This window comes from Panulirus ornatus, chromosome 34 (assembly GCF_036320965.1).
Source record: "Panulirus ornatus isolate Po-2019 chromosome 34, ASM3632096v1, whole genome shotgun sequence".
NCBI lineage: Eukaryota > Metazoa > Arthropoda > Malacostraca > Decapoda > Palinuridae > Panulirus > Panulirus ornatus.
In genome coordinates this window covers 12,027,320-12,055,203 of record NC_092257.1, presented here as the reverse complement: position 1 = coordinate 12,055,203, position 27,884 = coordinate 12,027,320, and the positions used below count along the sequence as shown (strand labels likewise).

Below are 27,884 nucleotides of genomic sequence, written 5' to 3'. Positions count from 1 at the left end.
TTTCATACAAATAAAAATGCTGATTTCATGCATGCAATTTGTATTTAGAGTTTTTCTTTCATAAATTTAAAGTTTTCCTATACATCAATTTATTCTTACTTGAGTCGGTCAATGTTTACGAGCAATGATTGGGTAACTGGTCAGGTGTGGTTGGGTGACGGGTCCTACCTGGTGACTGGGGAGTGGGAGAGGCATGAAGGTGCATTTCCAATACAAATATCAATTTACCACCTACCATTCATAACAAGGCTTTCTTGTATTGGATTGTTTGACTTGCCGGTGTGATACTGTATCTGTCTTCATATACACTACACATGAATAAGAATTCCTTTACGAGATATCTTCATTTGCGATGTTGTTCTGGTTCACAATGCACACTCAGTCCGACCTTGAATTCCAACCCCGATAGAACAACATCGCATTACGGTAGTTGATCACAATCACTATTCTCAAACAATCATACATAACTTTCGCTATTAAAACTAATACTGATGTATTTCTACTCTTGAGCCCTATTTGGATAATAAGTCGATGAACACTGTATTCTGAATAGAATGGTGCTATTTCATTACTATGCTCAGTATTCGTATTTCGTTTGAGTAAAATATAAGCAGGCCTGATATGCCTGTAAAGTTATACCCATGACTGCTTTGAAAATGTAAACTACGTTTTTGTAACTACTGGACGCCGCAGGAAATCGGTGAAACACGTTAAATAAAGTGTATAACCAACCCCTCCCTCCCCAACACCGTGACATCCGCTCAGCAGTCCTGTTTATGCAGGATGCCAGGCGATGTGTGTAGGTCTACGTTCTAGTATTACCTTGGCATTTCTTTGTTGTACAGCCCTACTACATAATCTTACGGGTCTAGTGTGATGTTGATTAATCGAACATATCAGAAGCGGGTATCGTTACGTACCTTTCTGTGCAAATAAATCGATTGATGCAACTGGTTTCAGTAACGCGGTGTAAAGCAAGCGGACTATGCAACACTGATCACCATAATGGCTGTATTCTGAAGCTATAATAGTACAAACTCACACATACATACACACAGTCAGACAGACTGAAGGACAAAGAGACACGGGACATGCTAAGCATTACGTAAAGCTAAGAAATATAATTTCCATTACACGCGCCACAGCTATTGCTATTGATTGCCTGGCTTTTTAAAGTCCCAGGCATATTATCGATGTGGGTCATGTACGTATTACTGTTTTATTGACCTTCGAAGTAATTTTCTATTTGCATACGTCATATTTGGCTCGCAAATTTGCTCCACCGATGTCGGTAGGGAAGTAGTGCACTTAATCTTAACTTGTTCTTCAAGACGAATCACTAATGGCATGGAGAGACATGTCTCACAGCAAAAAGAAATCTCTCGTCCTTGTGTATCATAACGCTGACCCAAAAAGATAACAAGTTATTCCTGACACTGAACTAAATCGTAAGAGACACCTACTTTATTATAATAATAATAATAATAATAATAATAATAATAATAATAATAATAATAATAATAAACGAAATATGAAAAGGTTAACAAAATGATGGAAAATTTGTCTGCTTTGAAGCAAGTGGATAACCTATTTGCTATATATATATATATATATATATATATATATATATATATATATATATATATATATATATATATTACAGAGGTATAAGTTTGTTGAGTATTCCTGGTAAATTATATGGGAGGGTATTGATTGAGAGGGTGAAGGCATGTACAGAGCATCAGATTGGGGAAGAGCAGTGTGGTTTCAGAAGTGGTAGAGGATGTGTGGATCAGGTGTTTGCTTTGAAGAATGTATGTGAGAAATACTTAGAAAAGCAAATGGATTTGTATGTAGCATTTATGGATCTGGAGAAGGCATATGATAGAGTTGATAGAGATGCTCTGTGGAAGGTATTAAGAATATATGGTGTGGGAGGAAAGTTGTTAGAAGCAGTGAAAAGTTTTTATCGAGGATGTAAGGCATGTGTACGTGTAGGAAGAGAGGAAAGTGATTGGTTCTCAGTGAATGTAGGTTTGCGGCAGGGGTGTGTGATGTCTCCATGGTTGTTTAATTTGTTTATGGATGGGGTTGTTAGGGAGGTAAATGCAAGAGTTTTGGAAAGAGGGGCAAGTATGAAGTCTGTTGGTCATGAGAGAGCTTGGGAAGTGAGTCAGTTGTTGTTCGCTGATGATACAGCGCTGGTGGCTGATTCATGTGAGAAACTGCAGAAGCTGGTGACTGAGTTTGGAAAAGTGTGTGGAAGAAGAAAGTTAAGAGTAAATGTGAATAAGAGCAAGGTTATTAGGTACAGTAGGGTTGAGGGTCAAGTCAATTGGGAGGTGAGTTTGAATGGAGAAAAACTGGAGGAAGTGAAGTGTTTTAGATATCTGGGAGTGGATCTGGCAGCGGATGGAACCATGGAAGCGGAAGTGGATCATAGGGTGGGGGAGGGAGCGAAAATTCTGGGAGCCTTGAAGAATGTGTGGAAGTCGAGAACATTATCTCGGAAAGCAAAAATGGGTATGTTTGAAGGAATAGTGGTTCCAACAATGTTGTATGGTTGCGAGGCGTGGGCTATGGATAGAGTTGTGCGCAGGAGGATGGATGTGCTGGAAATGAGATGTTTGAGGACAATGTGTGGTGTGAGGTGGTTTGATCGAGTGAGTAACGTAAGGGTAAGAGAGATGTGTGGAAATAAAAAGAGCGTGGTTGAGAGAGCAGAAGAGGGTGTTTTGAAGTGGTTTGGGCACATGGAGAGGATGAGTGAGGAAAGATTGACCAAGAGGATATATGTGTCGGAGGTGGAGGGAACAAGGAGAAGAGGGAGACCAAATTGGAGGTGGAAAGATGGAGTGAAAAAGATTTTGTGTGATCGGGGCCTGAACATGCAGGAGGGTGAAAGGAGGGCAAGGGATAGAGTGAATTGGAGCGATGTGGTATACCGGGGTTGACGTGCTGTCAGTGGATTGAAGCAAGGCATGTGAAGCGTCTGGGGTAAACCATGGAAAGCTGTGTAGGTATGTATATTTGCGTGTGTGGACGTATGTATATACATGTGGATGGGGGGGGGGGGGTGGGCCATTTCTTTCGTCTGTTTCCTTGCGCTACCTCGCAAACGCGGGAGACAGCGACATAGTATAATAAAGATATAAATATATATATATATATATATATATATATATATATATATATATATATATATATATATATATATATATGGGAAGAAACATACATCACCATGGCTTTACCCTCCACTCCCCAAGGATCATACGTGGTCTAGATGATGACGGAGACACAAGCAGCCAACTCTCAGAAACTGATTCAATAACTATAGCAAATGGGGACAAGTGTAATGATAGATTGGATTGCTTTGGACTCTACTTGTGAAAAGTTAGAACCTGCATATATATATATATATATATATATATATATATATATATATATATATATATATATATATATATATATATATATATATATATATATATATATATATATATATATATATATATGAGAGCAGTACACTAGCTCAACAGTACAAACGATGTCTGCTCAGAAGAGACGATTTTAGGCATCTGAGCAGGAACTCGGACATTTAATTTTCCACGTAGACTTGGCCATCTTCATGTATTCATATAGAGTGTGTCTCCAAGATAAGATTAGATAATAAGGTGACGTCAAGCATGTTTGATGTGCGGGTCTGCAGAACTATGAGGCGAGATGGCAAAGTTATGAAGGGTTTAGAAATGGAAATACGGAAGCTATTGGTAATGATAACATATCGAGAAAAAAAAAAGACATTTCTATGTTATCATAGCACAGTTTCTGGTGAGCAGCCGAGGTTGTACGTGAGACTGTAATCAGTTTCTTATTGGGTTAGAAGAGGAGGTCAAGTATAACACGGGTGATAAGGTCTGGCCTGGGAGGCAGTATTGTTGTCAACCTGTTTTCGTAGTGGCAGTACTCGTCTCCTGTTCAGCAACCATGGTCGCGTGGCTCCCTTGGCTGGCCTTTTCTGCTCTCCTGCTGCAGGTGGGTACTAGCTTCTGCTATAAGTTCGTACTAGCTCCTGCTGCAGGCTTCTACTGGCTCCTGCTGCAGGTGGGTACTAGCTCCTGCTATAGGTTCGGGTTAGGTCCTGCTGCTAGCTGCTACTGGCTCCTGTTACAAGATTGTTCTAGCTCCCGTTGCAGGTGGGTACTGACTCCTGTTGCAGGTGGGTACTGACTCCTGTTGCAGGTGGGTACTTACTCCTGATGCAGGTGGGTACTGACTCCTGTTGTCAATAAGAGCAGGGCCTTTGAGAGGAAGGTTGCAAGGGGTACATCGTAACCGGGCCTAGGGGATCCAAAAGGGGGCCCGGGAATTTCCTGGGATCTCAGAAGATGCAGAAAATCACCAGATCGGAAGCTCCATTCCACCCCACACCCCCTCTCATCTTCCATACCGTTTTTGGCCTTACAGATCATGACATAAAACCGTAGTGGATAAATACAGGATGACTAATGGAGATGAGAAGGGAGCACAAAAGAAGCTTTGTACCTCCCCTAGTAACACTGCTCTCACGGGCCTGAAACACATCATACTCATGGCGATAATCACACTGTAATGATGAGTCATGATAACGATGATAGTGATTTGTCAAGCTACCAGTCATGCTGATGATGGTGATGAAGGTGATCATGCTGATGATGGTGATGAAGGTGATCATGCTGATGATGGTGATGAAGGTGATCATGCTGATGATGATGATGAAGGTGATCATGCTGATGATGGTGATGAAAGTGATCATGCTGATGATGGTGATGAAGGTGATCATGCTGATGATGGTGATGAAGGTGATCATGCTGATGATGGTGATGAAAGTGATCATGCTGATGATGATGAAGTGATCATGTTGATGATGGTGATGAAAGTGATCATGCTGATGATGGTGATGAAGGTGATCATGCTGATGATGGTGATGAAGGTGATCATGCTGATGATGGTGATGAAAGTGATCATGCTGATGATGGTGATGAAGGTGATCATGCTGATGATGGTGATGAAGGTGATCATGCTGATGATGGTGATGAAGGTGATCATGCTGATGATGGTGATGAAGGTGATCATGCTGATGATGATGATGAAGGTGATCATGCTGATGATGGTGATGGAAGTGATCATGCTGATGATGGTGATGAAGGTGATCATGCTGATGATGGTGATGAAGGTGATCATGCTGATGATGGTGATGAAAGTGATCATGCTGATGATGATGAAGTGATCATGTTGATGATGGTGATGAAAGTGATCATGCTGATGATGGTGATGAAGGTGATCATGCTGATGATGGTGATGAAGGTGATCATGCTGATGATGGTGATGAAAGTGATCATGCTGATGATGGTGATGAAGGTGATCATGCTGATGATGGTGATGAAGGTGATCATGCTGATGATGGTGATGAAAGTGATCATGCTGATGATGGTGATGAAGGTGATCATGCTGATGATGGTGATGAAGGTGATCATGCTGATGATGGTGATGAAGGTGATCATGCTGATGATGGTGATGAAGGTGATCATGCTGGTGATGGTGATGAAAGTGATCATGTTGATGATGATGAAAGTGATCATGTTGATGATGGTGATGAAGGTGATCATGCTGATGATGGTGATGAAGGTGATCATGCTGATGATGGTGATGAAGGTGATCATGCTGATGATGGTGATGAAAGTGATCATGCTGATGATGGTGATGAAGGTGATCATGCTGATGATGGTGATGAAGGTGATCATGCTGATGATGGTGATGAAAGTGATCATGATGATGATGGTGATGAAGGTGATCATGCTGATGATGGTGATGAAGGTGATCATGCTGATGATGATGAAGTGATCATGTTGATGATGGTGATGAAAGTGATCATGCTGATGATGGTGAAGTGATCATGTTGATGATGGTGATGAAAGTGATCATGCTGATGATGATGAAGTGATCATGATGATGATGGTGATGAAAGTGATCATGCTGATGATGATGAAGTGATCATGTTGATGATGGTGATGAAGGTGATCATGATGATGATGATGAAGTGATCATGTTGATGATGATGAAAGTGATCATGTTGATGATGGTGATGAAGGTGATCATGCTGATGATGGTGATGAAAGTGATCATGCTGATGATGATGAAGTGATCATGTTGATGATGGTGATGAAAGTGATCATGCTGATGATGGTGATGAAAGTGATCATGCTGATGATGATGAAGTGATCATGCTGATGATGGTGATGAAAGTGATCATGCTGATGATGATGAAGTGATCATGGTGATGATGGTGATGAAAGTGATCATGCTGATGATGATGAAGTGATCATGTCGATGATGGTGATGAAAGTGATAATGCTGATGATGGTGATGAAAGTGATCATGCTGATGATGGTGATGAAAGTGATCATGCTGATGATGATGAAGTGATCATGTTGATGATGGTGATGAAAGTGATCATGTTGATGATGGTGATGAAAGTGATCATGCTGATGATAGTGATGAAAGTGATCATGCTGATGATGATGAAGTGATCATGTTGATGATGGTGATGAAAGTGATCATGCTGATGATGATGAAGTGATCATGTTGATGATGGTGATGAAAGTGATCATGCTGATGATGGTGATGAAAGTGATCATGCTGATGATGGTGATGAAAGTGATCATGCTGATGATGAAGTGATCATGTTGATGATGGTGATGAAAGTGATCATGTTGATGATGGTGATGAAAGTGATCATGCTGATGATAGTGATGAAAGTGATCATGCTGATGATGATGAAGTGATCATGTTGATGATGGTGATGAAAGTGATCATGCTGATGATGGTGATGAAAGCGATCATGCTGATGATGGTGATGAAAGTGACATGAACGTTTGAGATGAGCGGCCTGCTTGATTCTAATTGCAGGTGGCTGGCACACGCCTTTCTTTCTGCCGATAAGATAGCCCAAGTCAGCGTGCACCGAGTCATAACAGTGGACACACGGAGGATTATAGAGGACCGTTGAATGGCGGGAGTCTAGAAGGGAGTTGTGAAGTTCATAGTCATCTGCATGATCAGTTACTGGCAACCCATGACCTGAGTGGTGAGGCAAAGTCACAGAAGGTTAAACAAAGTCCCTTGAGGTGCACCTGATCGGGTCGAGTTGTTTTACGTGACTGACATCAAATCACTGATTGAGACATTATGCCGAACATTTGTGCATCAGGGTATGAACCTGCAATGCTGGTATAATAATCAAGTCATTAAATGTCAAAGAAACATTAGCAACTCATTTTGTCTTGAAGTGATCATCAATACTCTATTTCTCGTTTCAGCAAAGTTTCTACTTCAATCGAAAGAAAAATTGATCATTATCTTAAGATTTCCTGTACTGTCTCAGGTCGGTGGCATTTCGGCAAGTTCAGTCCAGATTGGCAGGTCACTTATTGCCAGCTATTATGAGAACAGTGACGCACTACCTGGCGTTGTGGTGCTGGGGGACATGCTGATGCCTCAAGACCTGTATCTCCACCTCACCAGTGATTCCAACTCCTCTAGGAAGGGAGTATCTTTGACAAATTTTCTATGGCCAAGTGAAAACGGTCAACCAACGGTACCTTATCTTTTCAAAGGTACGTCATCTTATTTCAAATGCGTATATATATATATATATATATATATATATATATATATATATATATATATATATATATATATATATATATATATATATATATATATATATATATATATATATGTATATACACATGTATATACATGTGTATGGGGGGGGTTGGGCCATTTCTTTCGTCTGTTTCCTTGCGCTACCTCGCAAACGCGGGAGACAGCGACAAAGTATAATAAAATAATATATATATATATATATATATATATATATATATATATATATATATATATATATATATATATATATATACTGATATCTCTGTTAATGTTCTGCAATATAGAGGAAATAATTTCTCAGTAAACAAAAGCATTTTGGATAAAAATGGTTCGATTGGTGTCCGCAGATAAGAAGTACAAGGAAGAAATACTGCATGGTATGCGACACTGGGAGGAACACACTTGCATCAGGTTCCGCGAGGCTACAGGTGAGAGGAAGTCACTCATGTTCTGCTAGGCCACAGGTTAAGTACCGCTGACCGCAGTATAGATGGAGTCAGGTGGGCCATCTTAAATAAGCAGCGTCCGACAACAGGGTTAAGGTGGCACACCACTGATAAGCACAGTACATTTGGGTAAAGGCTGACCAGCTCTAATGAAAGAGAACTCTCAGTGTATTGAAGTGTTTTCGCAGGTGTTAAGTAAAGACTTTTGGTAAACGAATGTTTATGGATTTGTTAGTTCATCATGTTGACGTTCTCAGAGTGGTATACGAAATAAAGCTGTCGTGATTACGAGAATGTGAATGCTATCTTGGTCACTTTCCATGGGAAGTGAATGGAATATGATGGTTAGAATTGACGATGTCATCTCAAGCGAAGGTGCGGTTAGGTTGGGTTATGTAAGTGCTTAAAAGTTTGGTGTTACCTGCGGAACCCTCGCTGGTCATGTATGTCTATTTTGGTTCGAAGAAATATTCCTAGGAGCTAAAGACTCTGATGTAAATATATATTTGTGGTGAAATGCCTTGAACTTGAAGTTTCGCTGATCTTGGTTTTAATTTCGTCATAATTCCTGCTCCGAATGAACCAGTCTTGTTTACTGATACATTCTCCTGTCATATCCACGGACGTTGTCTGACCACATACTACACCATACAGTAGGATGTGCTTATTTTTCTGTGTGACGTTCGATTCCACTTCATTTCATTACGGATTTCTATATGAATCAATTACTGTTGAGAGGTCTGGGCAGTGCGCATGTTCAGAGTTTCTGTTGCTTCCCTTCTCACGCTTCACCTAAAATCATTGGAGAATAGCCAAGAAATGCTTAGATTAAATACCTCATATGCGATAGGACTGGATGACGTGAAATTCATTCATCTATTGTTTTGGTAACACGTAAACTTCGCAGTAAGCGTGTGTGTGTGTGTGTGACGACCCCCCTCCCTTGTCTCCCACATACAGACGACGATCAGAATTCGTTGTCGTTCGTGAAGGAAAAAAGCTGCTGGTCATACGTCGGAAAACAGGAAGAACGTACCCAGAAGATCTCCATCGGCGACGGATGTCAGCAGGTGAGTGGATACCAGTCAGTAGCGTAACAGTTCCATGTGACGTGAATATTAGACTAGGCTGTACCTTTCGTCCAATCTTTCGCCTAGGATCTGCTCCTGTCGCGATGGTATAAAAGTGCTTAACGTAGGAGGAGGTTGGCACCGTGCGCACCAATGATTTTGATGGCAATACTAGGCTTACGTAACAGTAGCAGTAACATCCCCAGTAACTAACACCGCCCATGCCCTGGCCACCTCCCTCAGCTAAAAACGGTGGTGCACGAGATCGGCCACGCCCTCGGCCTCTTCCACGAGCACATGCGACCAGAGCGGGACGACTTCCTCTACATCAACGAAAGCAACATCCTCCAGACCAACTGGGAACAGTTCGAGAAGATCAACACGACGGTGGTGGACGGACGCGGGGTCAAGTTCGACTACACCTCCATCATGCATTACAGCGGACTGGTATGTAAAGTACCTTAACAGTTTGTAGTTCCCACTCAGTGATAAGAACGAAGAAAAATACGAATGTATTAGATAAAGAAAGGTTGTGCCAAGCCTGCTACGTGAAGAATAGGTTCGAGAACTGCACACTGCAATAGGTGACCAAAAAGTAAACAAAGGTTTTTACTTTATACTTATCTTTTTTAAAAAGAAATATAACCAGTTTTGCTCTGTACCTTAACTCTCCGGAGGAGGAACGCATGTGTACCGCAAGTTCTGCCCTTCACACACCCAGGGATAGAAAGCAGGTCCTCTCCTGATGACTTATGACCTCTAACAGTACATGGTGACCTTGACTTATGACCTATAACTACATTGTGACCTTGACTTATGACCTATAACAGTACATTATGTGACCCTGACTTATGACCTTTAACAATATATTGTGACCTTGACTTATGACCTATAACAATACATTGTGACCTTGACTTATGACCTATAACTACATTGTGACCTTGACTTATGACCTATAACTACATTGTGACCTTGACTTATGACCTATAACTACATTGTGACCTTGACTTATGACCTATAACTACATTGTGACCTTGACTTATGACCTATAACTACATTGTGACCTTGACTTATGACCTATAACTACATTGTGACCTTGACTTATGACCTATAACTACATTGTGACCTTGACTTATGACCTATAACTACATTGTGACCTTGACTTATGACCTATAACTACATTGTGACCTTGACTTATGACCTATAACTACATTGTGACCTTGACTTATGACCTATAACTACATTGTGACCTTGACTTATGACCTATAACTACATTGTGACCTTGACTTATGACCTATAACTACATTGTGACCTTGACTTATGACCTATAACTACATTGTGACCTTGACTTATGACCTATAACTACATTGTGACCTTGACTTATGACCTATAACTACATTGTGACCTTGACTTATGACCTATAACTACATTGTGACCTTGACTTATGACCTATAACTACATTGTGACCTTGACTTATGACCTATAACTACATTGTGACCTTGACTTATGACCTATAACTACATTGTGACCTTGACTTATGACCTATAACTACATTGTGACCTTGACTTATGACCTATAACTACATTGTGACCTTGACTTATGACCTATAACTACATTGTGACCTTGACTTATGACCTATAACTACATTGTGACCTTGACTTATGACCTATAACTACATTGTGACCTTGACTTATGACCTATAACTACATTGTGACCTTGACTTATGACCTATAACTACATTGTGACCTTGACTTATGACCTATAACTACATTGTGACCTTGACTTATGACCTATAACTACATTGTGACCTTGACTTATGACCTATAACTACATTGTGACCTTGACTTATGACCTATAACTACATTGTGACCTTGACTTATGACCTATAACTACATTGTGACCTTGACTTATGACCTATAACTACATTGTGACCTTGACTTATGACCTATAACTACATTGTGACCTTGACTTATGACCTATAACTACATTGTGACCTTGACTTATGACCTATAACTACATTGTGACCTTGACTTATGACCTATAACTACATTGTGACCTTGACTTATGACCTATAACTACATTGTGACCTTGACTTATGACCTATAACTACATTGTGACCTTGACTTATGACCTATAACTACATTGTGACCTTGACTTATGACCTATAACTACATTGTGACCTTGACTTATGACCTATAACTACATTGTGACCTTGACTTATGACCTATAACTACATTGTGACCTTGACTTATGACCTATAACTACATTGTGACCTTGACTTATGACCTATAACTACATTGTGACCTTGACTTATGACCTATAACTACATTGTGACCTTGACTTATGACCTATAACTACATTGTGACCTTGACTTATGACCTATAACTACATTGTGACCTTGACTTATGACCTATAACTACATTGTGACCTTGACTTATGACCTATAACTACATTGTGACCTTGACTTATGACCTATAACTACATTGTGACCTTGACTTATGACCTATAACTACATTGTGACCTTGACTTATGACCTATAACTACATTGTGACCTTGACTTATGACCTATAACTACATTGTGACCTTGACTTATGACCTATAACTACATTGTGACCTTGACTTATGACCTATAACTACATTGTGACCTTGACTTATGACCTATAACTACATTGTGACCTTGACTTATGACCTATAACTACATTGTGACCTTGACTTATGACCTATAACTACATTGTGACCTTGACTTATGACCTATAACTACATTGTGACCTTGACTTATGACCTATAACTACATTGTGACCTTGACTTATGACCTATAACTACATTGTGACCTTGACTTATGACCTATAACTACATTGTGACCTTGACTTATGACCTATAACTACATTGTGACCTTGACTTATGACCTATAACTACATTGTGACCTTGACTTATGACCTATAACTACATTGTGACCTTGACTTATGACCTATAACTACATTGTGACCTTGACTTATGACCTATAACTACATTGTGACCTTGACTTATGACCTATAACTACATTGTGACCTTGACTTATGACCTATAACTACATTGTGACCTTGACTTATGACCTATAACTACATTGTGACCTTGACTTATGACCTATAACTACATTGTGACCTTGACTTATGACCTATAACTACATTGTGACCTTGACTTATGACCTATAACTACATTGTGACCTTGACTTATGACCTATAACTACATTGTGACCTTGACTTATGACCTATAACTACATTGTGACCTTGACTTATGACCTATAACTACATTGTGACCTTGACTTATGACCTATAACTACATTGTGACCTTGACTTATGACCTATAACTACATTGTGACCTTGACTTATGACCTATAACTACATTGTGACCTTGACTTATGACCTATAACTACATTGTGACCTTGACTTATGACCTATAACTACATTGTGACCTTGACTTATGACCTATAACTACATTGTGACCTTGACTTATGACCTATAACTACATTGTGACCTTGACTTATGACCTATAACTACATTGTGACCTTGACTTATGACCTATAACTACATTGTGACCTTGACTTATGACCTATAACTACATTGTGACCTTGACTTATGACCTATAACTACATTGTGACCTTGACTTATGACCTATAACTACATTGTGACCTTGACTTATGACCTATAACTACATTGTGACCTTGACTTATGACCTATAACTACATTGTGACCTTGACTTATGACCTATAACTACATTGTGACCTTGACTTATGACCTATAACTACATTGTGACCTTGACTTATGACCTATAACTACATTGTGACCTTGACTTATGACCTATAACTACATTGTGACCTTGACTTATGACCTATAACTACATTGTGACCTTGACTTATGACCTATAACTACATTGTGACCTTGACTTATGACCTATAACTACATTGTGACCTTGACTTATGACCTATAACTACATTGTGACCTTGACTTATGACCTATAACTACATTGTGACCTTGACTTATGACCTATAACTACATTGTGACCTTGACTTATGACCTATAACTACATTGTGACCTTGACTTATGACCTATAACTACATTGTGACCTTGACTTATGACCTATAACTACATTGTGACCTTGACTTATGACCTATAACTACATTGTGACCTTGACTTATGACCTATAACAATGGCAGTTGTGGTGAGTGGGAGGTAGCTATACCCTCAGGCGTGTAATGGCGTTTGGTTTCTAGTAATGCACGCTCTTGGTACTGTAGGACTTCAGCAGCAACGGAAGGCTGACCATGGCGACAACAGAGCCGAGACATCAGGGTCTGCTGGGAAGGGCTGAAGGCCTCACACACCGGGACAAACTTCTTGTCAACCATATGTACGGATGCATTGGTGAGCACTGCCCACAGCCTCATATCTTCCTAACTTTCTCCTGCTCTCGGTAGATTATGACCAGGCTTAAATAAAAAGAACTCCTTTTCAGCAATGTATTGGATTGTATGCTTTGTAGAATCAAACTGTAGCCTTTATCGATGATAGCAACAGCTGTCTAAATTGGCAATAAAAAAAAACATAAGGCTTCGTTATGTTCTTATCTCCCATCTTTATACATAGAACTTATTCTACAGACAAATGGACGGCATGTTGCAGCCTCACAGACAACTACTGCAAAGGAGACGGTTACGTGGGACGCAATTGTTTGTGTGTGTGCCCTCCAGGGACAGAAGGTGACTTATGTCAGAAGCAAAAAGGAGATTATTACAGTGAGTATGTCGAGAACGTCGCAACACCTGGCACTGGTGTATGTAAGAGAGAGGTGCCCAGGGCGTTTAGGTACCAACAGGTGGAGGGGCGTAGACCTCGTGTGAAGGGAACTAAGACTGAGTGAAGGAAAACGAGTTGTTGGTACGTAATGATCCTGCCATCACTTGCAAGGATCAGAGAAGTTAGTTGAGGACGAGGAGTCGTCGTGTCTGGTCGCTCCTGCAAATCAGGTCTCGCCATTTGATCACAGTTTGCACGGGGTCACCATCATGGTACGCGGTAATGAGGCGTTCATGACGACGCCCTGTATGCATTTACTTGATCACCTCACCCATATAAGATATACTGTCCTCACTGGTAGGCGTTACATTAGGTTTAGGTACAAACTTAAACTAAGATAACCTAACCTAGCTAAGAAAAAAAAAAAGAAGGATATTCAGGTAATCCGTTTCTGCTCTGTTATTTTGATCATTAAACAAAAAGATAATTAGTTTAGACAATACAACACAATGTATTAGTTGAACGTGTATTTCTCCCAGGTAACATGATGCCAGCCTGCAGCCAAGTCATTGTCAAAGAGATGACCTTCACCTCACCCCAATACCCAAGACCCATCCCCACTGGTGAGTGCCATTCCTATTCCATCATGTCATGGCAGGAGGGTGTTGGGGATAAAGAAGCCTCGACTCAAGTGAAGGAAATCGAGTTCAACAAGCAGCCACTGGAGGAGGACCTGGACGCCTCGTGAAAGTCGTTTCCTCGATGTGGATAGGCTTTCGGTCACTATCATATAACTTGTTTATAAATGATAGATATCTCTTCCTGCTACTAACATACTACTTTAGTTAAGGCTTCGTATTCCTCTATGCATGTTTTAGACGAGACAAAATTAATGAAATACATTACCTTTACCCTGCCAAGACTAAAGCAAATAAGTCTCACCAATTATTTGCATATTAATGGAATATTATGTTATAGATAAACTTAAAAGTCACCTGACATTATAATACTCTTTATTGTCTGATTAGATTAATCAATCTAGCAAATTATAACAAGAAACGTAACGTGAATTCTGGTGTCTCTTGGCTACAGACACATGGTGTGTTTACAAAGTGCAGGCACCCCCCGGCAAGGTGGTGGAGGTTACCTTCAGACACTTTCATGTGAGCAAGACCAGCAGTAAATGGCCTTGGCGATGCCAGAATGCCTTCCTCGAGATCAGGGAATCTGGATTATACGACGGCGAAATGTAAGTTACGTTGTGCCTGTTGCTTTTAGCATGTAAATCAAGGAAGTTCATGGTTGACATTGTCTCTGGACTCGACTGCCTCAGCCTTTTAGCAAAGTAATTACAAAATAGATGTAACTATACTTTCCCACCACTTGTTCCATCCCCTGTGTCATAAGATGTATTTTTACAGTTTACGCCTCACTAAAGTCACAAAATTCATATGCAGTTAACAGATATCTTTTTAAGAAGGACTCTAATATATGTCACTTAGCTAGGGACATTCAACTCTTACTTTAGATCAAGTTCGTATCGCTCACCAAGATTTGTGGCTGTACCAAAAGCGTACTTTCCTCCAATCGGATCATTCTTTGCGCTGAGTCAGGACTCCCTCTGTAACGCCTGTTCCTACTCCAGTACTTGAACTTAACCTCCCACCACTCGTTCGTTCATTCCTTTCCCTGTACCAGAGGTCCCTTATCTGTACCAACACTGTCCTTACAGGTTCTGCGACAAAGACATAAAGACCAACCAGAGTTTCGTCAGTACCAGCAGGATTATGATTTTATACCTCGATGTCTTGCTTCCCGGATCAAAGGGCTTCACGGCAGACGTGAAGTTCTTTAAAGCCAGTAACCCGCCAATGGAGAAGCCAGGAGGCGCTGGAGGCCTGAGAAGTCAACTGTGGCTCCAGGTGTGCTTCCTGTTCGTCGTCTACCTCACCCATAGCCTAATGTAGGTGGAACTGGTGGGGTTCTAGGCTTCCTAACAGACTGTCGGAGTAACCGCGGGCTTGACACGAAGTCCAGGAGCCTGGACTTACTGCAGTTTATACTTCAAGGACATGAATCATTGACGGATCAAAACACATAAGTATGATAATATTAGTTTTTACTTCTGCACTGTTAATCAATTCGCTGGCTCGAGTGATATTGAGTAAATGGGGTGATTTTAGTTCCACAAGAATAACGTCCGGCCAGGCCTGTTACACAGAGGTGGTGCGGTGTGCCCTAATGACAGTAAACAGGTCGCGATGGTTAACCCAAGCCAGGTCGCTAGGTTTGACTTCAGGCCGGGGGAAAAGTGTTGATCAAAGGCCAGGTCGCAATCTGGCCCGATGCTAGGTGACTAATTCTGATTCGAGGCCAAGTCATAAGGGTTGACCCATGGTCAGGTTCCTTAAAGCTACCCAAAGCTAACGTACTAGGATTGACTTGAGGCAGGTTACTCGAGTTGACCCAATGCTGTGCACGACGACAGGACGTCCTGACCTGGGAGCAACCCGCCTCTATCTGCAGCTGTACCAGTGGGACCCGTCTTCTCACGGGCGGTGACTACGTTAACGCCGTCCAAGTGAGGGCTGGCACGTACCTACCCCCCGCTAGGGCTGCAAGAGGCCGACCCGAAATCTGCCTCTGTGACACATGTCACAAGCCCGGTACCCTTAAGTACATCGCTCAGGTATGCCCACGTACCTACAGGGGAAAGATGAAAAGACACGATACCATCATTAACTTTATGGCCGGCCAGTTAAGATATAAGGGATACAATGTGGTCCGTGAGCCTCGTATCCCCAACGCAGGGTCCTTAGGAAGCCGCCAGGCACTGTGGCTTCCAAAGGCATAAATACGATTATTATCGACACACAAGTCTCGAGTTTGCTCCGCACTCTCAGCTGCACACGAACACAAGTGCAGCTATTACGGTACCCAGGAAGTCCTTCCGAGCGTACGGGATTTAACCAGTCAAGACTCCGTGCGGGTCACGTCAGCTACTCTGAACTGGCGTGGCGCATGGTGTCAGGAGAGTGCAAGTGCTCTCAGGAGGTTAGGGCTTTCCTACCGAGACCTCGAGGTGTGCTCCGTGAAGGCCCTAAGCTGGACCCATTCCCTTCGCAGGACGTGGTCCAAGTTCACAGGTTAAGATCGGCCAGCTTGCCTGTAACATCTGGTGTTCGGCCCTCGGGCTGGCGTGGATGGTGCGCCCCTTTGCGCGTTTGTAGAAGGCGAGAGCTGGTCATGCCCCAAAGGCTGCTACCGTGGCGGGTACCTTTGTACCTTTTCCCGAGGGAGGTTCGACGAGGCGGAAAAAAGCCATCTCGGTAGGGTAAGCCTGTTACTCCCGTCCGTCCGACAGCACTGGATGATGTGCGATAATGGGGGAACCTACTGAGGCTCAGGGGGGTGAAGTAAGGTATCGACCCAGCTTTCCGAACTGTCAATGGTCTCTCCTTACTTCTGGCTTTGCTATCCGCAGTCTGATCTGTTACCTTCCTCTTGATGACCTCCACATTTCTGATCAACAATTTGCTTCACTATCTACACGTATCCTCTCCCCCCTCTCAGTAGTTACTTCCCTTTCATCCTATACTGACAATTGGCGGTAGAAAAAAAAAATGGCGTGACGTGACGAGCCTTTGGTAGATGACTCAGACTTTCAGAATGACGCTCACGAAGCCCTTGTAGACTTGGGGTTTTATTGTTATCTTAATAAACTTGTATCATGGGATTATGTAATTTCAATCTTCCTTATCACTTTCTGCATGTATTAGCTCTATGAGTCATTTGGCTGTAGATGACCTTTTAACATTGGTTATTTTCACCCTTGTAAGCTTTCTTTATTAAGATTATTCCAATATGTCTTTAGCCTTTTAAGATGTCGAAGACTTAACATGATACATCTTTGGCTGACATGGTTTACCGAGAAATCAGCAATTCTTTCTTGATATTTACAAAACATTATTACGGCGCGGCAGCTTTGATTTGGTCATTCCTTTTTCCCAGTTTCTGCTGAAGCAGTGTAGTACGTTGGGGACAGTAATCCATACATCATTCATGAAGGTTAACGGAGGAGTAAATTCCTCCTAACCGACACATCTGTGTATCAACAATGCGCCGCCATATTGGAGCCTCTTTCCAATTCTCTTTGTTTACTTGGGTTATTCACTATTTACACGTTACTTTAGGGTAATTAGTGTCGTTGTAATCGGAGTCATTTGTGAGAGGTTTACTGATCCTCATTTATGATGATAAAATGTTCACATTTACAGTGTATTGTTATCTTTCCAACGTGGGAATTTGACAAGGCAATAAGTACCCCTGAAGTGCACGGTCATTTGCCGCCATAGAGCACACTTCCTGAGCGTGGGATGACGCCGTTTCAACAACGCCGCGTTAAAGACTTTAATCTTCCAGGGATGAGCGGCGCGTAATTGGTAAATCACATCCTCCTTAAGTAGCTCTTGCGTCGATAGGGCCTAAATTGCCTCTTATATACGACTCGTGGATCGATGGGACTGTAGACTTGAGGTGAAACATGCTATTCATTCCAAAGGGCAAAAGTGGTGGCAGACGCCACTTCAAGGCTCCTAAAGTGAGAACAATCTGCAGCAGACGAATGTTGAATGGACATGCTTGGATCTGATGATGTCTGGAGGAGGAAGAACTGGAACACAGATATCCCTGGCAATTTTTATTATTATTATTGAAAATTACAAGTTTAGGTTTATGACAGACAGACAAGAGAGCCTTTGATCTCAGTATTCTGATAGATGTTATTGGTCATACACTGGAAGGTATACACTCTGGACACTCGGAACAGCGTTCTTGCGGAAGAAGTTCATCTCAGATGCTTTAAGGTAAGGCGTTGTCCTTGTGAGGGTGTGAGGGAGGGGCCAGCTCCTCACCGCGAGAGCCCTCTGCTAGAAGGCGCCCGTGTCCGAAGGGAAATTCCACCACCATGGCTTTCTGGGCGCCGATGGGTCCAGCATTGCCGAGTCTGCTGAAGACGAAGGCCTCCCTGGGGGGGTTCTGCTGCTGTCGCTGGTGGTAGTAGAACGGGTGCTGGAATCCCTGGAAGTCCTTCTCGCTGCTGTCGAAACTCTGGATGTCTGCCATGGGGGACACAGGTCAGAGCTGAGGTCACAAGACTTGGACTGTGCAGAAAATCAACAATGATGTGTAACTGTGAGATGCATACTGCACAGTGTCTCTTCCACTGCACAGAAACGACTTTGATGGGCCATAAGAAAATGGCGCTTATATTATATAAGTAAAATCTTAAAGAGACACTAAACAAATCTGCATATGGATGTGTGCATATTTTCTACTTAAAGAACGAGGAATCTCAAGCGTAACTAAAGTAAGCACTCAAGATATGGATACTTGAAATTGAAAGTCACGCGCCCAGAAAACACAGTAAAATATATTCTCATTTTCTGAACGATCGTGAGTTTTGACTGGCTTTGTGATAACATAGGAGTGAACATTCAGACTTACTCGTGGGGCGACAGAAGTCAAGACTAATAAGAAACGAAGATATCTTAAAAAGGCATTCGATAAGAAAGGAAGATGTCGACAGCCAAGACTGCCACAGCAGACAGATGAGGAGTGGAATAGACGAAGAAAATGATGATCATCGTGCTCATGAAGAAAACGAAGTCCAGGGTGACAACTGACGAAGATGAGGAGTGGAATTTACGAAGAAAATGATTATCATCATGCTCATGAAAAAAAAAACGAAGTCCAGGGTGACAACTGACGAAGATGAGACTGGATAAGGAAGATGAGGGAGGACCTTCCGTGGAGGACACCCTCACTTGTCCGTGTCAGGTGAGGATACTGACCTCATTTGTCCCGAAGGGCGAAGGTACTGAACTCACTTGTTCATTCCAGGTGAGAATACTGACCTGTTGTCCATGTCGGGTGAGGATACTGACCTTCGTCAGCGTCGGGTGAGGATACTGACCTTCGTCAGCGTCAGGTGAGGATACTGACCTTCGTCAGCGTCAGGTGAGGATACTGACCTTCGTCAGCGTCAGGTGAGGATACTGACCTTCGTCAGCGTCAGGTGAGGATACTGACCTTCGTCCGTGTCAGGTGAGGACGCTCACTTCCCTTATCCCCGTCAGGTGAGGGAGGACACTAACCTCGCTTGTCCACGTAGAACTCCGGGTCGTTCTTGAGGAGAGTGTAGATGATACGGGCGTCCCTGAGCTGTTGCTTCCCGGAGATGAGAGAGAGCCAGTCCTGCGAGTGGTCACGGGTCGGCGAGTACCGCGCTGCCACCACGCCCACCACACCGGCCACCTGCGCCACACAAACACCGCTTTATGCACTCCCTCACCACCTCATCTACATTGAAATGGTGATGCATGCAAGACAGCGGGGAGAGGGAGGACCTAGCTGTAGCGTAACACCCGTGCTAACCATGTTGTGATACAGGAAAGATGTCTGGTACAATCTGTCTACCATACATTCCCTTGGTACAACCATACTACCATACAAAACCACCCTGGTACACCCACTTTACCATACAACACCATCTTGATACAATCAGTCTACCAGATACTACCATACTCATACAGCAGACTATGCCACACTCCACGACATAATTCAGCCAAGCTTCCAAATAAAACCATTCTGTCTGTTCAATCAGTCACCCATACCACACCGTCCAAATACATCTATCCATCCATACAGCATCATCCTGTTGATACAAACAACCACTACCCTGATACATCCAGTCAACCAGACCACTATACACTCTCGACCATAGACAGCCAGCCAAGCCAGTCAATCATACTCCCACTCCTTATACATCTCTATGACCATGTACCTCCAAGCTAATTCAACCAGTCAGCCATCCACCCTCATTACGCTGCAACCAGTCAACCACATGCCCTTCTGTAACACAACCAGTTACCAGTACACCCGTAAAACACAACCAGCCAACCAAAACTCGCTCTACCACAGCCTAGTCGCTCACACACCAAGACTCGCTCAAAGTATATTTCCCGTTGACACAAGCTCCACCTCCGTGTCAGTATAACAGGAGGGGAACATGCGGGCACTTCACCTCTTGCGTTCACTTTTGCACGGAACTCACCAGGAGAACAAGAGAACAGCGCATGAGGACGATGGTTGAGGGATGACAGAGAGAGGAGCTCTTGTCAGAACGGCTGCTACCACTAATCTGAGGTTGCTCCCCACACAGCCCCTGTTTATATACCCGCTGGCGGTCCCCCTGTGTGCCCAGGGATTGCAAGGATAAGCAGCTTATTGGAACCCATTCACCGTTCCACTCGCTCGTTTCTGCTCAGCTTGGGGCGTTACCTACGCTTGTGAAGGGTTAGTGGGAGGAGTGAGGAGGAAAGTTAACCCAGCAGTTCTTTATTGTTACAATAAGGATAATAACAATTACTATCATTATTACTATCATTATTACTATTATCATTATCATTATTATTATTATTATTATTATTATTATTATTATTATTATTATCATTATCATTATTATTAATCATTATCATTAGTATTATTACTATTATTATCTTTCTTTTCTTTTTTTTTTAAACTATTCGCCATTTCCCGCGTTAGCGAGGTAGCGTTAGGAACAGAGGGCTGGGCCTTTTTTGGAATATCCTCACCTGGCCCCCTCTGTTCCTTCTTTTGGAAAATTTAAAAAAAAAAAAAAGAGAGGGGAGGATTTCCAGCCCCCCGCTCCCTCCCCTTTTAGTCGCCTTCTACGACACGCAGGGTATACGTGGGAAGTATTCTTAATCCCCTATCCCCAGGGATAGGGGATTATTATCATTATTCGGGAGGATGAGATGCGTGCAGGGAACAGCGCAAATTGTACCCGTGTGGTACATGGGGGGCGACGTGTTGTGAATGGGATGAACCAGGGTATATGGAGCAGTCAGGAAAAAAACACTGAATACTGGGAAAGCTGTGGGAGCTTGGCTATGGAGAGGGGTGTGTGGTTCTGGTGCATCCTACATAACAACTTGTGTGGGTGTGAACGAATGAGGTTCACTGTTCCGTCTGTTCCTGGCGGTACCTCGCTCAAGCTTGAAACTGCCAACAAGTGTGATAAAGAAAATCATTGTCTATTATTATCACTATCATCATAATCATTATTATCAACACATCGTGCCTCCAGCTACGCCTCCACCCTCACACACATCGCCTCCCCTGGACAAGGTCAGGAGTCATTCCCCGACACCTTCATCTTGATACAGTGCCGCCTCTGAATACTTCACTCACGGCACCACTCCTCCCTCTTACTCGTACCTTTCGCGAGGGGAGGAGCTGGGATGGGGCCGTCTGAAGCTGGGGCCCCATGCCAGACTGAAGCCTGACGAACCAATAGCAACACAACTTCAACCACACATCACCACATTTCTCGCCTCTCTCTCCTACCCATATACTCACGCCATCCTTGACACTGGAAAATGATCTGATCATGCCAGAGAGGATGCGAGAGAGGCAGCAGGACCTGAGCCAGCGTTCCCTGGACGTATTCAGGCAAACAGACCGGAGGGAGGATCTGAAGTGTGGCCCATTGTTAACGGTGGTCAAAGCGGGCAGCGGCAGTCCAGGCGAGGACAATGGCATCGCTTGTCTCATCCCGGGCCAGTCCTCCTGCCCCTGTTGACACTCTGGATGATACGTCTAGCATTCCCCAACCTCTCCCCTCCCCTTCCTCCCACATAACCACCACCACACCCACATGACTCCAATACCAACCACGCCCACTGCTAGCTACCTTCCACCGCGCCCACGTCAGAGGTCCACGCCCATCTTCCTCCAGAACTAGAACTGGCCAACATTGACATCATCGCCTGCCAACACTGGTACCACCAGTACCTTGCACTAGCGCTTGCCAACACTGGAAACCGAGGAAGGTTCTAAATATCTCATATCTTCCACGTCATGCACGCTTGGAGCGCTGATTGGCTGGCCAGGTACTGACGTCGGAACTGTGAATCTGACTGGATGTCCAGATGCTGACGTCAGGACTGTAAACCTGATTCGCTGGCCAGGTGCTGACGTCGGATCTGTGAACTTGACTGGCTGACCAGGTGCTGACGTCAGAGAACATGACCGACTGGCCGGGCGTTGACGTCATTATTGAGTCTGGAGGGACACGACGATCGTTCCTTCGTCAGAAGGAACAACGCAAGAGGCGCCCTGCCGTAGAGGGCCCGGCCCTACCCACCCTCGCTACAAACGCCCTGTCTCCCAAGGAAGGAGCCTACCCGTCCTCAGCCAAGCAGACGCCGTGTATGGAAGGTATGAACAGCGGCGCATGTTGGCTCCTGTGCCTCACAACTCCTCCGTAAGTCAAATTCTTTCGCCACAACTGAAGGAAATGGACGCCTGGGTTCTTGATTGTAGGTTTTCACCAAGAGTTTGGGAGACTCGTCGCTCTGCCGTCCATCGAAATAGAAACAAATACTTCGTTTGGCTTCACGTGACTTGTGTTCTAGGTTATCCACTTTTTGGCTTCTCAGTAAAAACACCTCCAAACGTTGCCTCCCGAGCTCCACTGTAAGATTACCTCAAAATGATACCTTGAAGTTCCTCGGTAGGATTCTACTCCAACGCATTTCATCTGCTATAGGTATACTTGAGGTCTTCTGTCCAGCAATTAACATGACTTAATCAGTTTTACTCATGAACTCATGAACTAGCGTTATACCCAACCCAATGTCTGCAGGATTATTTTTTTTTAATTTTCCAAAAGAAGGAACAGAGAAGGGGGCCAGGTGAGGATATTTCCTCAAAGGCCCAGTCCTCTGTTCTTAACGCTACCTCGCTAATGCGGGAAATGGCGAATAGTACGAAAGAAAGATATATATATATATATATATATATATATATATATATATATATATATATATATATATATATATATATATATCCCTGGGGATAGGATAATATTTATATATCACCGGACTCATGAGGTTACTTCGTCAGTGGACAGAAAACGAAGAGAGGGGTACAGCCTCCTCGAAAATCTATTCCCTCTGAAGGAGTCCATCGTTTCCCTGCTACTGATTGTAGGGCATCCTAGACGCATAGAAAGCTCCACTTTTCAGCAGGTTTTTGGTCACAGTGGGCAAGGTGACCAAGACACGTTTGCTACAATTGTTGAGTTGTTCAATGGCTGTTGACCAAAACATAGCGATGCGACATATAAATTACTACGTCCTATTACTATCAATAGGTCAAGGGTCAAGGTTGGAGTTCATGAGGTGGTACCAAACGCTTGTGCACCGAATATATCCTGACTGGGACAACAGATATTGACTAAATCTACACTACAAATACTACATATAAAGTTGTACTACAGATACTATATATGTAGTTGTACTACATATATTACACATAAAGTTGTACTACAGATATTACATATAAAGCTGTACTACAGATATTACATATAACGTTGTACTACAGATATCACATATAAAGTTGTACTACATATACAACGGATAAAATTGTACAAGTATTAAAGTTTTGTAGGTTGGGAGTCAAAGATTAAAGTCACTTAAGGTCACAAGGTGAGACTCGTCCATGGGTGGGTCAACATTACACGCAGGAGGCGCAAGTGTTCTACAAACTTCTTTGTTTTCTTCATCGTTTTAATCAAACGTCTGGATCTACATTCTCTCATTCAGGCTCCTGAATATATAGGTATGAGGCAGACGTCGAAATACTTATAAACCGAGAGGCCAAGTGGGGCTTCTTGGGTCTTCTTGAAGAGAGTCCTGGTTTCCAGCCTCCCTCTTTCGAACCTCACTCCCTCACCGTCCTCTGACCTGTCTACCGTCTCCCTGAGCTGTGGACAGGGTCCATGAACCTATGGTTGACAGGAATGTCTGTTGGGTAACAAATTCTGTCTCTTGAATCATTGAACCATTATCCTGTGAAGCTTCATATACAGAGAGACTGAACTTGACATGAAGTAGTATACAGATCAAGTCAAGGGTAAGAAGCTCATTCTCCACAGTCGAAGAGTCCGAAACGTGTGGAAAGGTTCACTTCCCACCGCAACATAACGAGAGAATCTCCAAGGAAAGAAAGGTTTACGCACACATGTGGTCATGAGATGAAAGCGTCCGAAGTACCCTCTTACGCCAAAAAAGGACCATAACTTCACTGTTTCCAATTCAGCGACACCATGTACAGATCTGCTTCAGAAAAAAGCAGTAAACCATCGATTTGAATTCTGAGTTGCTTCTTTTCTCGTTGTTCCTCCTCTCTCTGTTAGCTATACCGATTTTGTCTTCTTCTTTCTCCAGTTATTGATATCCGTTATTCTTTTATGGATTTCTGTCTACGGATCCCGAAGGTGGATCTAAACAGCCACATTTCAAAGTTACTCCTCAGGTCAGGAGGTACAAGGTACTTGTTGGATCAGGGGGATACCCTTCGGAACTAGGTACTGGTTAGATCAAGGGGTACCCTACAGTACAAGGGGCAAGTGGGGTAAGGGGTACCTTACGGTACAAGGTGTCTGCCGGGGATGATAAAAGGCCCTGAGGAACGAGCGGAGGTCGTCCTCTAGTGAGGGAGGCATGAGTACTGGAGGTGGACCTCCAGCCATCCTGCCTCCCACGGTGGAGGAGGACCGCCTCCACCGTGGAAGGCAGGAGCAGAAGCGGGAGGCAGCAGGGGAGACTGTTTACTGACCAAGCTAAGACCCAGGCCCAGATGTTGACATACTTGCCCTAGCAACCCCCACGGTGACGGGGTAGGGGGACGTGTGTGTGTGTGTGTGTGTGTGTGTGTGTGTGTGTGTGGGAAAGGGAGAGAGCCAGAAGTTGGTATATTCCAGTACTCACCCTCGGCATCTGGGGACCTTATTTCAGCAGCCAGTGTTAGCATGAGCCCGCCTCTGCTGAACCCCCAGCCTCACACAGTCATCTGTATCTGGAAAGGAAAAGAAAGTCGGTGAAACAATATACTTCTTAACCTCTGATGATAAGAAAATCTCACGTTCACTACCGATTTAAGTGGAACTAGTAGGAAGGTGTGTCACTCCAAGATACGTTTTCAAACGAATCAGTTAAAGTCCTGAAACGTTTCGTTGCCGAGGAGAAACGTTTGTTGTATCTACAGATAACGTTTGTTATGGTTGGTTAGGATTCACTGCCGGTGTTAGGTCTACACCAGTCTGGTTTTAGAAGTATAAACACACACACACACACACACACACACACACACACACACACACACACACACACACACACCAAGCAAGCACGACGATACGACCCCTAATCACGACGGTGCGACCCTAGGGCACGATGGTCTGGCTTTTGAAGTGACCCTTAAGGGTCAGATTAAGAGCTGGACCATCATACCCAAGAAACCGTACCGTCGCAATCAACGTTCATACCGTCGTAATCAAGGGTCGTACCGTCGTAATCAAGTGTCGTACTGTCGTAATCAAGGGTCGTACCGTCGTAATCAAGGGTCATACCGTCGTAATCAAGGATCGTACCGTCATGATCAAGGGTTGTACCATCGTGCCGATCCATATCCTCAATATCCTCGTATAACTGAGCCATGGCAGGGGTTAAACAGCCCGCAGCCGCGGGTCAGTAACTGTTCTACAGACAGATGGTTGATGTCGAGAATGGTGATGGTGTAAGTAATCACGGGAGGAAGGTGGGTGTGTAGGTAGGTGCTGGATGTATCAGAAAGCAGGAAGGAGGCAGTGTGTGTTGTGGTTGTGGGAGGATGGGTTGTAGTGAAGTTGTGGAGTGTGGTAGTGACTGGTTGTATGTGATAGTTTTAAGGGTTTGGATGTATGTAGGTGGGGTTGTGACATGTGTAAGTGATTGTGTGGCAGCTATGCATGGTCTTGTGGTGGTTGTGAGTGGTTGTATGTTAGTCGTGAGTGGTTGTCTGGTAGCTGTGCATGCCTTAGAGATAGTGTGGCAGTTGTACACATTTGTATGACAGCTGTGCATGGCTGTAGGACAGTTTTGCGTGGATGAGTGGTAGTGGTGAGTGGTTGAGTAGTAGTGGTGAGTGGGAGAGCGGGCTGGGGTGGTGGTAGTGAGAGGGGAGGGGTGTGGGCGCTGGGGGAGGATGTGGGGGGTGGAGTGGCAGGCAGGGGGGGCCGAGAGTGAGCGACGCTTAGTGTGTCGTTGGACGCCGATTGGTGAGGAGTATTTCTCACCACTCTCACCCCAGTTCTCACCACTCTCACCGCCCTCACCCTCGACTCTCACCGCTACAGCTGACCAGTTGCGTCTGACTACACAGTGTGAGTGAGTACTGGCCTCGCTGCCGTATCCCCCTCGTGTTATAAGGCCCACAATTTCAATATATTAGTTTGTTGTCCAACTCGGGCAATGCTGAGTACATTTCCTTCTCGCATCTTTGTCTTCGTAATCTTCTAAGACAATTGTTTAAGTTTGTCATAGAGAAAAGTACCTGAAGTAATTCATGAATTAAACGTTTAAGTTTTAGTTATAAAACGTTCGTTGTATCAAAATAATTTCACTGTACTTTTTACTGTAAAGTAAATACGGCAATTTTCTTTTTTTTTTCATCTTTTGATGGATTCAAATTTTCTTTTCACGTCCACGACCACTGGAATTCTGGAATTTTAGTAACGTCATAATGCATACTGAAAACAACGCACACCTTGCTATCAAACTCTGTTTTTTAAACGCACATATCTATATCATCATCATCATCATCATTTTCCCTATCATGTAGTATTTCTGTGGCAGTTGGAGTTTTCGTGTCATTAGTTTTAGTAAACAGATTCATTATTATGGCCTCCGATCACATACTGATACGGTTATTACTTAATCTGTTCTGTGCTGCATCAGGCTACTGTTTTGTAAACAGTGCTCTGT

At 43.3% G+C, this 27,884-nt stretch overlaps 3 protein-coding genes across 5 annotated transcripts in view; 2 read left to right on the top strand and 1 right to left on the bottom strand.

Moving 5' to 3' along the window:
* Nucleotides 1-3,886: 3,886 nt before the first annotated feature.
* Nucleotides 3,887-17,731, top strand: LOC139759848 (blastula protease 10-like). The gene is made up of 10 exons (XM_071682352.1): nt 3,887-4,035; nt 7,424-7,655; nt 8,055-8,135; nt 9,114-9,223; nt 9,467-9,670; nt 13,497-13,623; nt 13,860-13,994; nt 14,535-14,618; nt 15,088-15,244; nt 15,728-17,731. Exons 1-10 carry the CDS (start codon nt 3,988-3,990, stop codon nt 15,960-15,962), a joined length of 1,413 nt encoding a protein of 470 aa, XP_071538453.1. The 5' UTR covers nt 3,887-3,987; the 3' UTR covers nt 15,963-17,731.
* A 950-nt stretch (nt 17,732-18,681) lies between these two features.
* LOC139759847 (uncharacterized) overlaps nt 18,682-27,884 on the bottom strand; it is a 23,661-nt gene continuing 14,458 nt past the window's right edge. The window contains exons 2-4 of one of the 2 annotated variants that reach the window (XM_071682351.1): nt 25,854-25,941; nt 20,151-20,310; nt 18,682-19,112 (exon numbers count right to left, since the gene is read on the bottom strand). In XM_071682351.1, coding sequence (XP_071538452.1) covers nt 18,856-19,112; nt 20,151-20,310; nt 25,854-25,862 — 426 coding nt within the window. In that variant the 5' untranslated portion in view covers nt 25,863-25,941 and the 3' untranslated portion in view covers nt 18,682-18,855. Of the gene's footprint in view, nt 19,113-20,150; nt 20,311-21,109; nt 21,308-25,853; nt 25,942-27,884 lie in introns of those variants that run through there. The other variant, XM_071682350.1, reaches the window with a different exon arrangement.
* The window catches only part of LOC139759845 (aquaporin-1-like), a 21,646-nt gene continuing 20,917 nt past the window's right edge, over nt 27,156-27,884 (top strand). Inside the window, exon 1 of one of the 2 annotated variants that reach the window (XM_071682347.1) lies at nt 27,156-27,283. The gene's annotated coding sequence lies outside the window, so the exon portion shown is untranslated. Of the gene's footprint in view, nt 27,288-27,884 lie in introns of both variants that reach the window. The other variant, XM_071682346.1, reaches the window with a different exon arrangement.

Excerpts from the sequence above, each read along its gene's own strand:
- LOC139759848 (XM_071682352.1), top strand. The coding sequence starts at position 3,988 with ATGGTCGCGTGGCTCCCTTGGCTGGCCTTTTCTGCTCTCCTGCTGCAG. Across the intron at positions 7,656-8,054 it reads GGTACCTTATCTTTTCAAAG|ATAAGAAGTACAAGGAAGAA; the intron begins GTACGTCATCTT and ends TGGTGTCCGCAG. Across the intron at positions 9,224-9,466 it reads TCGGCGACGGATGTCAGCAG|CTAAAAACGGTGGTGCACGA; the intron begins GTGAGTGGATAC and ends CACCTCCCTCAG.